The sequence below is a fragment of the Glycine soja genome, chromosome 7 (assembly GCF_004193775.1).
Source record: "Glycine soja cultivar W05 chromosome 7, ASM419377v2, whole genome shotgun sequence".
Classification (NCBI taxonomy): domain Eukaryota; kingdom Viridiplantae; phylum Streptophyta; class Magnoliopsida; order Fabales; family Fabaceae; genus Glycine; species Glycine soja.
In genome coordinates this window covers 44,642,426-44,657,914 of record NC_041008.1, presented here as the reverse complement: position 1 = coordinate 44,657,914, position 15,489 = coordinate 44,642,426, and the positions used below count along the sequence as shown (strand labels likewise).

Sequence of the window (15,489 nt, the reverse complement as noted above, 5' to 3'; positions counted from 1 at the left end):
TTCTCACTTTCTACACTATCATTACGATCAAAGACTTTCGTACCTAGCTCCAGCCTCCAATTAATCATTCTTCGTTCAATGATTGTTAATTTGTGCCTCCCACCATAGTCCATGGTGATGGTTCATGGTGGGTGTTTTCTCGGAGTTTAAGTTCAGTGACTTGACTTCAGAAAACTGGTCATTTGGTCGATTTTCCTTTGACGTACCGGATCTGACCAATCTTCGGATCTAATATTAAAAACTATATACTCTAGAGTGACAATTATTATATGAGTGGATGATTATTTATTGTTGTTGTGCATGATGTTTGGTCACATTATAACCTGAAGCCATGCACCGAGGAAGACAACGAAGACGTACATATAGTACAAGTACAAAAAAAAGCGTGTGGGGAACATATATGATATATTGCGTGAGGCTGGGTTTAATAACGTGGCTAGTGATTAGGTTTGATAACCGAACCAGACACGGGTAGGTTTAATTTGCTCACTTCCTCCCGACTCTCCAAGTTTTCTATGCTCTCTTCTCGATTTTTGCTGGGATCCAAAAATTAGATTGAATTTTCTTGTCCCACCCCGTTTTGAATCTTATCTTATTTTTTTATTTATAAAAATGAAGGAAATATAACAATTTTTTTTTTTTATAATTAGACTGAATCAATTATAGCTAAATTGAAATTTCAAAAAATTGTTTGATCACATATATTTTTGGATAGGTTAAAAAAATAATGATGATGATATCTTATTTATTAAGGTTAAAATTCAAGTGTTTAACAACAGTTTAAATAAAAATTATTTGATCTCATTTACTTTTTGAGCTCTAACATGAAATGAAGAAAAAATTATACACAATTATAAGAAAAATAATAATTTAAAATATTTGTTATATCAAAATAGTAATGAGGTGGGAGCGAAAGCATAGACCAGCATATCAGATCAGATTTCCAAATCCAACTCTCTCAATCGAAGAAAATCAGATCTTGTCCCCGATCTTGATCAACTTTTTTTTTTACATCAAATTTGTTGGCATGTGACTCTTGTCCTTCCGAGGGTGGTGGCTGAAGATGAATGAGATTGGGTATGTGTGGTGCGTTTGCTTGCTAGTTGTAAAGTTAGAACAGGAGAAAGCCTGTCGAGAAATAGAAGCTCTAAAAACGGAATCTGGATCTTCACTGCCTACAAGTTGGGTGGGACACACTTCGCACTATATCATAATCGGATCAATTTATAATCGTTGACACATTCAAATCTCCAGCTAATGATAAGTTGTTATTAACTTCGCTGTGGACGCAACCATTTCTTTTTTCTTAAAAAGAATTCTCCAGAAGCAAGCAAATTGAAGCACCTACATCCACTCTAAAATCTGAATTCATATTTGGGTTAAATTAGTTTTTACTTAATCTTTTTTTATTGAGTTTTTATTTAATCTTTATTAAATCTTTAAAACAGATATTTGCAATAAGATTTTATTATGAATTATTTGATATAAAATATGCTAATTTAAATTTCAATAAAATAAATTTGCAAGCAAACAACGTTGTTGACATATGGCAAAAAATTTAAGGACATCATAGATTTTTTTTTTTTTATATTCACCTTTTCTTATATAGTTTTTTAATTTCTTTTTTTAACTTTTTATCTTTCCTTTCTCTTATTATTCCGCACCTACAAGTGTCAGTCCATTTGATGGGGTCGATAATCCCATGACAATTGACAAACCAAAAAGATTCTTTTTCAAAAATAAAATAAAATTGTGATGCAGCAGAGGATAAACGGGTGCAGATTAAAATCTAGACATAATTCCAAGATCTTCTAAAGTAAATTGAAGAATCGGTCAAATTCTAAAGTTTTGATATATATAACAATCAAATTTAACCCAATAAAACAAATTCACCAAATAAATAAATTATGTCATAAAATATTTCAAGTAGCATTAATCTATCACCATCTTCATTGTCATAATCATTGTTGTTGTCATTATTGCCGATAGTGATGGTGATGACAACGACGACGATTATAACTTAGAGATGGTGATAATTGATGACGATGGTGAGGATAACAATCATATTAGTGATGTTCATGCTGGTGACAAAAAAAACAACAAAGATCATGACGGTAGTGCAGCAATGATCATGATGGTTGCAATGACAATCATGGTGATGATTTAATTAATATATTTTAAGAAGTGATAATTGAAATCTTTGTAAATTTATTTGTCGTTTGATTAATCTTTTAGAAATTTGATGATATATTATATTTTAATTTAAAATTTTAAATATTTTAATCTCAATCATCTATTATTTTTAAAATCTTGATTTTATGATTATTATTAATTTTCACATAAAAATAAATACATCATTATTGGTTGTTCTGAATTGAATTGAATTGAAGGAAGCATACCTAGTTGAATCTACTTCAATTAATAATGTAACACTCAAATATTCACTTGAAATAAATGTGTCATATTCACTGTAGAAGATCCAATTATAAGGTGAATTGACTACAACTAGTATAAAGGATCACACAAAAATCAAGAATAATCACACAACATGGAAATTTTTGAATGTGGCTTAAAGATGGTTTTGACTATAGCATTATGGAATGAGCAGTGCTACATGGTACGAATAACATTTGCACGAAGACGGTATGGAAACATGTGGTTAAATGCTATTGGCTGAATTGAAAATTAAAAACAGAGTTTAATCTATCTTTGATGGAAATTAAGGGATGAATGAATTGTGACAATTTTTTCGTACATGAACAAATTGGTAATATCCCAATCATTTTTGCCACCAACCTTCGTCGTGCCAAGAGAGATGATATGAGACACGTTAATCTAGTTCACATATAAATCTTGTACTATATAGTTCAGCTAACATACTAACACGCAATCTTGAAAGGAATATGTTAAGTCACTTAATTGACTTAACAAGTGCCAAGCTCTCTCTCGTCTAGAATTGTTAAGTACCTAATCATGCACGCGCTTCCCTCCCAAACCGCAAAGCGGGGGTACATTGAGAACCCCTTAAACCAGCTTCAAGAGAAGTCTATAATTTCATATTAGATCAACCATACATAAACAAAATATATTCATGCGAATCCCTTTATTAGTCTTGTTTCGAGATGTTTTGAAAAAAAAATCCCGTGTTCCCTTCAAAGACTTTGAGAAAAGCTAATTTAATAATTTAAAAATTCAAAAACAGTTAAAATAAAACTAAGTTCACAAAAAAATATATATATGAAGCTAAGTTACCTAACAGCTTGAAGTTTTTTTTTTTATTGCAAAACTTGAAGGTTTTATGATATATATATAGTATAATTTTGCGCGTTTATCCTGTATATTTTGGATGGAATTTATTATGATTTTAACCATTTAATCCTTAATTTTCATCCAAATTGTACATGTATGATAAAATAGTGATGAATTCTTGCAAAATCATGATTTCAAACAAAAAAAAAATACTTTTCTAAACATCTTAACTTAGGCACCTAGTCCATGGGATAGAAAATTCACAATAATTTGTTTCTGAATTTAAAAATCACCATTGCACCGTGCTGTGTAAAATAACAGGCGATCTTATCAGCTATCAACTATGTCAATTTATTGTTACCGGTCCGCGTGATTGAGTATGTAGGGGTGTTTATGGATATGGGTCATATGTGAATTCAAATTAACCTAAACTAATCCGAATAGTTTGAGTTAGGTCATTTATGTATTTGAGTCAAAAATCAAATCGAACTGATCAAAATTATTTATGTACGAGTTGGATCACGGTTTAAATTTATAGATCCGTTGATTCGACCCGTGAATCCATAATTAAAATATAAATTATATATATAAAGACAATGATTGGGATGATGAATTTAGAATGAAAATGAAAAAAAAATAGGGTGAGGTGCAAAAAAATGAGTTAAATAGGTATTTGGAGGATGATGTTGAAGATGACCATCCTAAGTTTGACATTTTCAATTGGTGGAAATTCAAAGCATCTAAATATTATATTTTTTCTTGCATGAATAGATATATATTTGTCATTCATGTATCATATATTGTATCATCTGAGTTTGTATTTAGTATAAGGGATAGAATTTTAGATTCATTTCGTAGTTTCTTGAGTCCCACTATTATTGATGCTCTCATTTGTGCCCAAAATTGACTTAAATATACTAAGAAAAATGTTAATGACTTGCAAGTTAAAATAGATGAAGTGAAAAGATTGAATCAGGTATGTAATCTCTTATTTCATTTTTCATATTTGTATAAAATATCAATTAATTTTTGTGCTAATGGGGTTGTGTTTAAATTTTTAGAGTTGTTTAATTTGATTTTAAATATTGTTAATACTTGGACTCCATGTATTGGAACTGCAAGTGTTAAAACTTATGTACATGGTTATTTGTTTCACATTTTTTTATATTTATTTTTTTCTGTCATATTTATAATATTAATGAATCATATTTTGTTCATTTGTTCCAGCGAGTCTGATTGCAGCAAAACTTATTGTGAGAAATTAATTTGTAGGAAATAGTTGTAATTGAGACCATTATAGTCATTGAAGAATATTTTATTTTAATTTGTATTAGTCTATTTTAGAATATTATGTTAATGGTATTAAATGAACCGATTTTACTATTTTCAGATATTTGATAATATTTGTGTTATTATATTGGATATATGGATGAATTATGATATAAAATAGTAATTCTAAGAAAAAAATCAAATTTAAATGAATAACACATTGGTCCGAGCTGAACCGAACCAAATCAATCCAATTTAATTGAGTTGGATCCTGAATTTAATCAAAATCAGTTTGAATCACCCATGAACACCCCTAAGTGTGTTTGGCTTATGATTTTGCACAAATTCAAAACTCCATTAAACGAAGAAATATGTGTTATCTAAATGAAAAACGAAACCAAACACATTATCCGTCATCAGAACATTATTTTGATAACATCGAATCGAATGATTAATAAATTGACATTTTTAGGCTTGATCCCATCTTCAATTGAAGTTTCCCAATCCCATGAATGAAAGCATGGGGTAAAGAAAAGTATTAGTAATAATTTTTTCACATGTGATCGATTAAAATTTATTGAAAATTATAAAATTAAGATTCATTAAATTAAAAGTAAAAATCACTAAAATTTATGTTTTTATTAAAATTTCAGCTGATAATAAAAAATGTGTTAAAAAAGTATCTTGCTGACATTTCTTTTCTTCTCGTAGATTAAGAAGGAACAAGCAGCAGTAGCCTAGCTAGCCAAGAGTGAAATTAAACCGGTGAGAATTGAAATTGAGATCAAATTCCCAAGGAATCGGTAATTTAGCTAGAATAAGTCTGCTGCAATTACTAGCCAGCATGGGGAAACTAACAAGTGCGTGAAGAAAAGGAAAACTGAATTAACAAATGAGTACCACTGCATCATCACTTTTCCTTTCCTTAAACACTGCCAGACATATATATAACATGTCAAAAAGGCTCTGAGATGATGACGGAGCGAGCATGCAGGGATATATGGCTACATAGTCTATTAGTTAAGGACTTATAAAAAAAGACCATGAAATGAAATCAGATGAATTAAGCTGTTGGGAATGGCAGCGCAATAAGTGGGCCAAGGGAATAGGGCACCCCAGACCCTAGGATCCAAGAATCACGCTCAGTCGAATTAGCGATCTGAAAGAATTTGCCTGGGTAGTATTCAACAGCCTCAATAGGATTAAGAACCTTAAAACCAGGCCAGGTGATTCTACCAATAGTGTTAGCACCAGGACCCCTGTTGTTGAACTCGTAGTAGGTGCTTGTGTCCTTGAAAGCACTTCCCATCCACGCCATGTACCCTTCGGGAACAAAGATGTCGTCGATTTGGGAGTCCATGATGACAACCTTGGCGTAAAGCCTCCATGGTCTTCCCAAGTAAGCAATCTTGGGGGTCAAGGCAAGCACGTTGGGTTCGCCGGTGAATACGCAGCTCTGGAAGACGAGTGCGCTGGGGCTATCGATCTTGGACCTTCCACCGGCGGTGACCAGGCATTGCTGGTTTTCCAGGGGCATCCTCACGATGAACTTGCAGTTCTGGAACACCGCCACGGCGTCGCCGAACACGAAGTCGATGGTGCCCGTCACGGTACAGTCGCGGTAGAACTGACGCTGGGATTGCGTGTAGAGGGTGTCCTGGAACCCGTCCATGTTGCAGTTGTAGAACACTGCCTTGTCTGCTGTTACCCTCAGGGCCACGGCTTGGTGCTTCTCAGCTCCAGCTGTGTTCTCGAACCCAATGTTCTTCGCCATGAAGTTAGCAGCGTTCACACCTGCATGCGAACCCACCGTTAATCTTAATTACAAGTGATTTTACATGTAAGGAAACAACATATATACTGCACACACAATTACTTATTAAGTACTGCCACTTTTGTTGCTATTCTTTCGTTTGGTTTGAAATTTCATCTTAATAATTTATACTGTTTTTTTTTTTTTCAAACCAAAGGTAGTTTTTGCGAGGGTTAGAGACTAATCCTTCAGTTATTAAGATTTATATTTAAAGAAGAATTATGAGATGATTTTAAATGTCAAGCAAAAATTAATTAGAATTATAATAGTGTATATGTACGTTTTTTAGTACATGTTAATAATATTATATATCATACTACGTACATTACTAGTACATTTTATGATGTGTGCGTGTGCATTATGTAAGTTCTATCAATTATTGGCATGTGTGGCTTACCGAAGGTTGCGGTGTTGTAAGTTTGGACGCCATCGACGTAGTTTTTGCTGCCGGTGATTCTGGTCTTGGTGGGGCCATCTCCGATCATGGTGACATAGGTCAAGTGCTTGTTCATGATAATATACTCATTGTAGATACCGGCCTTGATGTAAATCACAAAAGGCTTCTTGTTCTTCTTAGGAACCAATTTAAGAGCCTCGTGGATTGTCTTCACCTGTCCACTCCCATCCTGAGCCACAACCACGTCGGGTTTGGGGTCCACAGCCTGAAGAAGCCTCCTCTGTCCTTCACTCACCCACGTAGGGAACCCATCCACCAAAGCCGTTTCCTCCGAGAGAAGCTTCCTGTTGCTGTTGACGCTGAAGGAACTCAAGTTAAGACCCTTGAAGAGACTCGAAACACCGTTGACTATGTCCAACGCGTTGTTGCTGAGCTCCAAAGACGCGTTCAGAACCTTAGCCATGGTCTTTCCAGCCTCGCTGCTCGTGTTCTCGAACCCATCCAAACATGTCTGCTGGTGAGCTAGAGTACCCGCGATCCAGACCTTGAGGTCATAGGCGTAATCGTTCAACTTGTTTAGGTCGAACTTTTCCAACGTGTGAACGGATCGGCGAATGTCGTCGACAGCGTAACCTAGTACCTCCTTGCAGATGTCCGTGGCCTGTTTTGTCATGTGGTCGGTGGCGAGTTCATGGTAGAGCGTCGAGTTTTTGATTTGGTTCGCGATCTCTTCGGCCGTGGCGTTGAACGCGGTTATGATGAGCTCCTTCAGATCGCTGGTTCCGGAGGCTTTGGCCAGACTCTTGTGGCATGTTTCTTTGTATTCCGCGGATTCGCATATCACTTGCTGGTTCCTTTGAGATTTCGCGATCGTGTCGCCACCTTCCTCGACCACTTCGGCGCCGTCTCTTATGCCGACGGCCGCCGCAACCACCATCGCCACCAGGAGGATGGAAGACACGCTCAGAACGGCAATCTTCTTCTTCTTCTCATGGGCGGTGTCGAATCCAGTCGCCATGCCTAACAGCTTATGATTATGATGAAACCTTTTTTTCTTTTCTTGTTTTCTTCCCTGTGTTAGGTAATTGGCCTTCGGGCAATGTTGTTTTCTCAAAGCCCTAGGGCACTGCTGCTATTGGGAGCATTGGGGTGAGGACGCGTATTTATACGCTTGGGTTGGGAATCGAAAGGCGCGAAATGAATCCATTATTAATCGGATTGTACGTGCATTGTTTGTGTTGTTGTCCAACGGATGTGGAGGACCATGCATGCACGCAGGCACTACTCCTAATTGCTAAACTTGGCATGCCACGTAGTTAACCGAAATTAATGTGGTCGTTCTTCATTAATTTTGATCCGTTTAATTGTTTAACAAACGATGGTAAAATTTGGAGGAGCTCCTTGAATGGTGGACTAGTGAAGCGCCAATTCAAGATGGTGAAATTGAAGCTCGTGGGCTTGTCTTTGTTTCAATTCTACGTTAATTAATAAATGATGTCCCAATATATATACACTAAGACTGTCATTGTTCCCATAAATCTTTATATCTTAAGTAATCGTGTTTTATTAACTTTAATTTTCTTATAAATTGGAAAGGACGGTTATATGTTACCTGAGATATAGTCAAAACTCAAAATGATAGACTCTAATATTTTCTTGGGGGTTGTTTCGGGAAAGGGGAGAGAAATTTGTGTGGTGGGGGATTGATGTAGATTTTTCGAATAATGCAGATGCATATCAATGAAAATCAGCTTCCATATCATAAAAATAATGCTTTATATTATTTCTAACGTTAGTGAAATTCAATTTATTCAAATAATAAGAATCATTTCGGCATTTCCTTTTTGTCAATAGAGGAATCATATTCGCGGTCCCTCTAAGACCCTTTTCCTTCTTTCCTAAATACTGCTAGTCTAATCTGAGTTAAAAAGCAAGGCAGGCCCAGATCACATGCACCATTTTCTTTTTCTTTATTCTGGAATGATAGATAGAACCATCGTTTTCTGTGATTAAAGAAACTCGATCTGGACCCTATTATTTATATTTCTTACTCTAGGTTTCATTGCTACAATTTAATTTAGGTGATAAATATGAACATATTTCATACTAATCAAACCCAAACATTGAGCCATTAATTTATGATTTATATTGAGCCCGAGAGTAAAATTCCTCTAAAAAGTGTTATATTTTGTACTTCTGTTTATTAAAAAAAAACCATTTTCTAATAAAATTTTAAAAACATGTTTAACCTGACTTAAAATAGTAATATTTTTTTTTAATTCAATTTAAACTTAAAAATACTTATCAGCAGGCATGAAATTTGATATTTATGAAAGAAATATTCTGTGGTAACACGGCACATGGCGCTAAATAAAGAACGACTATTGCCACCTTATTTAAGGGGGGGACACAGGGCATTGTTTGAAGTAACTAGAAAACACAAAGCATCTCTAGCTAATTACTAGTCGTTGAATCCATGGCTCCCCCAGCAGCAAAGCTAAGAGAGATTGGTTTGGAAGGCTTTGCTCTATGGTGCAGAGGCAGAAGGGCCAGTAGCAATAATGGGGTATTTCCTGCATCACAAGGACGTTGGGTGGTTCAAGTGCCCAATGATGAGATGGAAGAGCTTGCCTTGAATAGCAACCAGGTAGCTGCTCGCTTTGGTGGGATAATGCTTCTCAATTGCTTCAAAGGAACACAACATAGTCGTTGTGGTACACCAATTCGTACTTGAAGTCTCATATGTTATTAGCTTCAAATGCGTGCCTCTATATATGACTATATAGGCAAACTGCAAATTCTGCTGTGACTGTGGGACTACATTTTTAAGTCCTGTTAGTTTGAGGTAAAATCTAAACTTGAGTATAAGAAGTCATAAAAGTATCTCTTCTACTGTGAGTTTTTTTTTTTTTTTTCCTAATGTCAATCTACCTGTGAGTTTGATCTTTCATGTTATGTAAATGTGTGCATATAAAATAATAAATAACTTAATTATTAGTATTTGTTTCGTATATTATCTATGAGCTACTTGCTAACTGCAACATATTATTAATTTTTTTTTACAGTAACGGCAATAAAAATAGAACCTAGCTAAGATCTGATTTTTATTTGTGGTGAAAACCTATCCAAGATCTCAAGATACTACTCAAATCCCCCTTATTTGACATACTCTAGTAGGTTATTAACTGTTTCTGATTAATTTTTTTAACGTGTTGTGTCGTTTCATTGTTAGTCGTGTACAATAATAATACATTGAAGATTTTAGCATCATAACCAAATTATAACCAAAGAAAATAACTTTTAGATCTCTATGTTTTATTATGGTCAAAGAAAATTAAAATCATAGGATTAAATAATTTTTTTTAAAACTTTCTATTACACATAACTATTTTCGTTATACCATTTGAGTATTTTTATTTGAGTGGAAGGAGATGAAATTCTCATACAATTCTAGGAGTTTCCGTTGGTTTATCTATCTGTCTACTAAATTTCATTCTAGAAGTATTTGGGCCGAATATTTTCGAAGATAATAATTGAGAGCATGGAGGAATCACCCCATTATAATAGGATCATCTTTGATAAACTCTTGTAACTTTATTTTTTGCAAGGCAATAAACTCTTGTAACTGATGAGTATTTTTTTTTTGGTAAAAATCAGCATAAGCATTTGGGATAAAAATTTCATTAAAAATGACCTAATTGATTGGGAATTTATAGCTGACATGAAAAAAAAGTTGTATTTATAGACTAACATTATTCTCATTTCTATTTTTATAATGAAAAATTTAAATATTCAAATTGACATGAGATTGTTTTAACTTTAATTCTTAGAAAGAATTTTATCATCTATAAATCATATTCAATTTAGACAAAATTACCTTTAGTGGATGATATATGGGGTCTAAACAAAAAATTACTTAATGTTTTATTTATTTTATTTTTTGTTAATAGAAGTTAATATTTAATAAATTTATTTAAAGCCTAAAATTAAAAAAACAAAACAGGAAAAAAATTGAAATGAACCAACGAAGCCCAATACAAAAAATACATAAAATTAATAAATAAATACACAAAAAATGTTTTGGGCCAATGGCTGAATTCCTTATTATTCAGAAACTAATTGTTACAAACAAAGAAAAAAAAATCTTAAGGGATGTCTTAAATTTCGACTGCCCTGAATTTGGTTGATTAGTACATTAATCGGAGCCTCCAGTTTTTGTAGTTTAAAATATTCAATTTTGATCTTTACAGTTGTAATTTTATTTAGCTCTTTTGATATTTTTTAAAAAAGTTTCCAACGCAACTACATCTTGATTTTTTGAAACTGGTACAATATTGGAACCGATGGTGTAAAACGCTAAAAAGATATTTTTGACGATATTTAACTGTCACAAATTTAAAATCAAGGCTTTGTTGTAGTGATTGGTCCATCATAACCAGGCCTGGCGGCTTTAATGAATGAGTTGAAACTTTTGTTGGTGTTTAGTCAGATCCTGCATGGCTGCAACGACTGAGCTTTTTTTTTTTTTTTTTACGGTTTTACATCGTCAATTCAAGTTTGGTAGCGATTTTACAGAATCTAAATATAACTTTGTCAAACAACTTTAGAGGGAGGATTAAGAGTTAGAAAATTGCAACTATAAAAATCAAGATAGGATGTTTTAAACGACCAATAGGGAAGGGAAAGTGGTTGCTACAACTACAAGGAATCAAGAGAATAATTAGAACTTCTTTTTTACTCCAATTACACGTTTCGGCTGAATCAAATGTGCTTCCAATAGATCATGTTTTGTATTAAGAAAGCCACTAATTCTTATCTTATATGATAAGGAAAACTGCTCTGTAGCACTGTATAGTTGTTTTATATAGCTGCAGTAAGTTGCAATTTTTTATCATCATCATTCCACCTTTTCCTAGCCGGTGCCTCTTTTTGGTTTACTTAATCTACTGATTTTTTCTTATTTATGTAATAGTCTATTTTGGAGAACTTGCCTATAATGGACAGATCCTGTAAGTTGTTTTTGTGTGTGTCAATAAAATTAGAATCAATTTTAAAACTCTCTTCTTTTAATGACTTTTGTTGGTGGGAGTCTGTCTTATAATATTTTTGGCAGCTGCTTATAGTTCTAACAGAATAGGTCGTTCGAATACAAATTCAAATAGTTTTGCTAGCATGGGTTTGGTTTTGCCCCCCATGGTCATGTTTTGACCTTTCTCTTTTTTGATTTTTAATGAAATCTTTTGGTAGGCTTCGTCAATCAGTTTTGTTGGGGTGCCAACCTAGTTGGGATCACCAACTTTTCTGATTTCTAACCCAGGCTTATAAAAAAAAAGTGTGCGTAGAATATTTTGGCTTGCTGTTTTATTACTTCCTACATTTTGTAGCTTTGATCATGAGCAGTCAATCACACAAGACTTTCAGGCTATACCATGGATGGTGATTAGTGCCAAAAAATATATAGAAAGGAAGATAAGAAAAGAAAATTGTAAGTGTTCTGCCAGCTGTATTGTTTGTCTAAATTCAATCTTCTTTAGTTTTAAATCATCTGCGAATTGTAAGCTCTGATTTGTAATATTAATTCGATGCTCTGTTTTAACAATATTTCACGTAGAAAAATTCTCTGAAAAATGGAGTGCAAGTGTATTTGTTAAGTCCTCTGAATTCATGTTAGCAATAAAATATTTCTTATTTACGATTTAAATTATGGAATTTGAGTATTTGAAAAGAAAATTTAAATAAATCATGTAGTGCATAAATTTTGTATAATTAATGATTGAAATAATTTGAAAATATATATTCTAAGGGTAAGTTATACACAAAAATCAATAATAAGTTATTAGTCTTAGTGATATTGGACTCGATCTCTTAAATAAAGTTTTAGGTTTGAATCTTGTGATTGAAAAATATAATTGGGACGAGAGACTCATTAAAGATTTCCATGAAGAAGATTAGTCAGTGATCAATATTCAAGATGATAAAGATGTTAAAGAAGTTTGCATGAGCTAGTGAAGAAGTAAAGAAAAATAGGCTTCCAAGTTTCAACCAGTTGTCGTTGATGCGCTTCTGATAAGTGAAACTCGTTGTTCTAACCCAGGAAAGCGTACTTGGAGCCTTATGCTACAAACTCCTTGTTCTGATCATCATTATTTGGATAAATCCATTAGTCCAATTGACGATGCACTTTATTCTTACCTGGTATTTGATGCTATACCATGAAATAGCACCTTTCTATTTTCTATAAAAATAAAACCTTATTCTGCTAGCTCATGGGACCCAACATGTTCTCCCTGAGATTGAAAGGAATAAGCAATGAAATATGAATATCGCATCACTCCAAGTCCAACACTTTATTTGTAATATCTATTACTTTTTTTCTTTTTCTTATCTTTGTTTCTTTATATGTCCTAGAGTTAAAGTTTCTAAATCCTACCTATCATTTTCCAAAAGGAATAATTTTACTGTGAAGATCAAATCATCGAGATGCTTATTTGACAAGCATAATACCACTACTTAGACTCCATTCACCAGATAATGCCATGGTTGCGAAGTAGGATCAGATGCGGTTCTTCTTCTTGTAATCAAACCATAAAGTCCAAATTAAACTGGTTCCACATTACCATAACAATCAAAATTTCAAAATCATTCTTTATTACTTCGATAAGATACAAAATAGACCCATAGGGCAAGGATCAATTCTTAAGCCTGGTTAATGAGGGAGTGATATCAATATCCATAATAATTATACTAGAGGCATTGATTCGTTAATAAAAAAAGTAAATATTGATCCAGTTAGACTAGTAAAGGGAGATTAAGAATTCAAACCTTGATTTAGCATAGAAGATAATCAAGATACTGTACTTTTTAACTCCATATTACTATGGGACACGAGGATCTTTGACAAAATGGGATGATCACACCTTATCAACAGAATATAGCTAACCCAAGTAGTCTATTACTAATTTGGACTTAGGAGTAACGACCTCAACGATCAGATCACCTTATGTGATGCTTTAGTAATTAAATTAATTCAGCAAATTTGGTCCCACAAGGTGGGAAGGTACAGTGCCTTGCGCGGACCTATAATATAAGCCCTCGGTCTTAGACTTGTATTCAGAAAATTATCACTAACATAGTTATCACTTTCTTGAGCAAGACATGAAAACTCAAGAAGCAGAACATGCTAACATTGGACTTGGGTCCTCTGGCCAGCAGAAGAATTTTTGGAACCTTTCATCAGAGCCTCAAATTCTGTGTCAATACAAATTTTATCCAACGTATTTGACTGCTAAGGTCATTCAGATGAAAGTAGAGGACGTGAAATGCAATGAAGCTGCTTCAAGATTCATAGCTGAAAACAGAACAGAGTTGCCACAAAGAGGCTTGGTTGGGTGATGATGATCCGTGACAGACAGAAATCTTCACAGTAGGGAGTAATAGGTAGTCTTTTTTTTTTTTTTTTTTGTGATTTTAATTTTACACCTCATCTCTAATCTTCTTGCGAATGTTTAGTACTCCTAGTCCTCTTGTACCATGTTAAATTGTTAATGTATGAAACAGCTAGAAGATCCACTCAATGGTTTTTCCTGCCAGTTATGTACAAATCAAAGTTAATACTATATACTAACCGTCTTTGCTCTCACAAACGTGTACTGCCTCTAGTGTGATTTGAGTGCAGAAACAAGATTGAAAGTCAAGATCACGGGTTTATTAAATTAAACAGACAAAAAGACGTTGCGAAAAATAGATCAATGTTTATTAAATTTGAATCTTAATTTTATTTATGCACACTCTGATATGTAAGCTTGATGGCCTTTGAATTTTTGAAGTTCAATTGTAAACCTGGTAAAGCCAAATTAAACTTTAGATAAGCTTTTCAAACCGGATTGAATTCAGTAATCAGTATATTGTGATTATATGACGTTGTTTCCCTCAATACCTTTCTCTTCATTCCTTGCATTAATTGCTTCCTTTGAGATCTCCTTCTGTCACTTTGAATTTTACACTCAATACCTATCTATTTCGTGTGAATATGAATATTCAGACCAATTGAACTAGAACTGTTTGCCTCTGGAGTCTGGACAATTCATCAATGGATTTGGGCGATTCAGATTTAATGTAGACAAAATTAATAACTTTGTTAGAATTAAGTAAGTGTTGCATAAGGCAATTCTTTTAAGTTACAAGACTGAAATATGTGAGGAAAAACATTGAAACGAGTATTTAAGTTGAAGAATTGAATAGAATTTTAAAGTTTGAGAATTGGATTAAAATATAAAATAAATTTAAAGAACAAAAATACTAAATTTACGTGTCCCAAAATTTAAATTTGAAAAAATGAATTCAAGATTAAAATGTGTAGATACTAGATACTACTATACTAGTATATATAGGTGATGGTTTAACCAAACCACTTTTAAAAATATTATTCTTAGTATTATTTAATGTTAAATATTTAAGTTACAAAGTTTTTTCTTACTACTGGATCTCACCATTTTGTCTATTAATAAGTCTTTAATTAGATATTATTATCTGATATACATAATTTTTGCAGGGCAAGTGGACTATACATGTGATTGGCTGAAATAACATTTTCATGCAATTAGTTGTAATTTTTTAAAAAAATATTATTTTATGTTAATATATTAGATTAATTTTTCCTTGTGGAAAAATCTATTTACTATTTTATCATTTTGTTATAATTAAATTTTGTGATACAAATTCAATTAGTTATATATAAAATACATAATAATATACGATATTA

General features: G+C 33.1%; 2 protein-coding genes across 2 annotated transcripts; one reads left to right on the top strand and one right to left on the bottom strand.

The window, feature by feature from the left end:
* Positions 1-5,187: 5,187 nt before the first annotated feature.
* Positions 5,188-7,875, bottom strand: LOC114420019 (pectinesterase/pectinesterase inhibitor-like). The gene is made up of 2 exons (XM_028385859.1): positions 6,729-7,875; positions 5,188-6,312 (listed from the first exon to the last, which is right to left on the bottom strand). Exons 1-2 carry the CDS (start codon positions 7,744-7,746, stop codon positions 5,582-5,584), a joined length of 1,749 nt encoding a protein of 582 aa, XP_028241660.1. The 5' UTR covers positions 7,747-7,875; the 3' UTR covers positions 5,188-5,581.
* A 1,255-nt stretch (positions 7,876-9,130) lies between these two features.
* Positions 9,131-9,741, top strand: LOC114417664. The gene has a single exon (XM_028382765.1). The coding sequence runs from the start codon at positions 9,205-9,207 to the stop codon at positions 9,460-9,462; it is 258 nt and encodes an 85-aa protein (XP_028238566.1). The 5' UTR covers positions 9,131-9,204; the 3' UTR covers positions 9,463-9,741.
* Positions 9,742-15,489: the final 5,748 nt, after the last annotated feature.

Excerpts from the sequence above, each read along its gene's own strand:
- LOC114417664 (XM_028382765.1), top strand. The coding sequence starts at position 9,205 with ATGGCTCCCCCAGCAGCAAAGCTAAGAGAGATTGGTTTGGAAGGCTTT.
- LOC114420019 (XM_028385859.1), bottom strand. The coding sequence starts at position 7,746 with ATGGCGACTGGATTCGACACCGCCCATGAGAAGAAGAAGAAGATTGCC. Across the intron at positions 6,313-6,728 it reads TTACAACACCGCAACCTTCG|GTGTGAACGCTGCTAACTTC; the intron begins GTAAGCCACACA and ends GTTCGCATGCAG.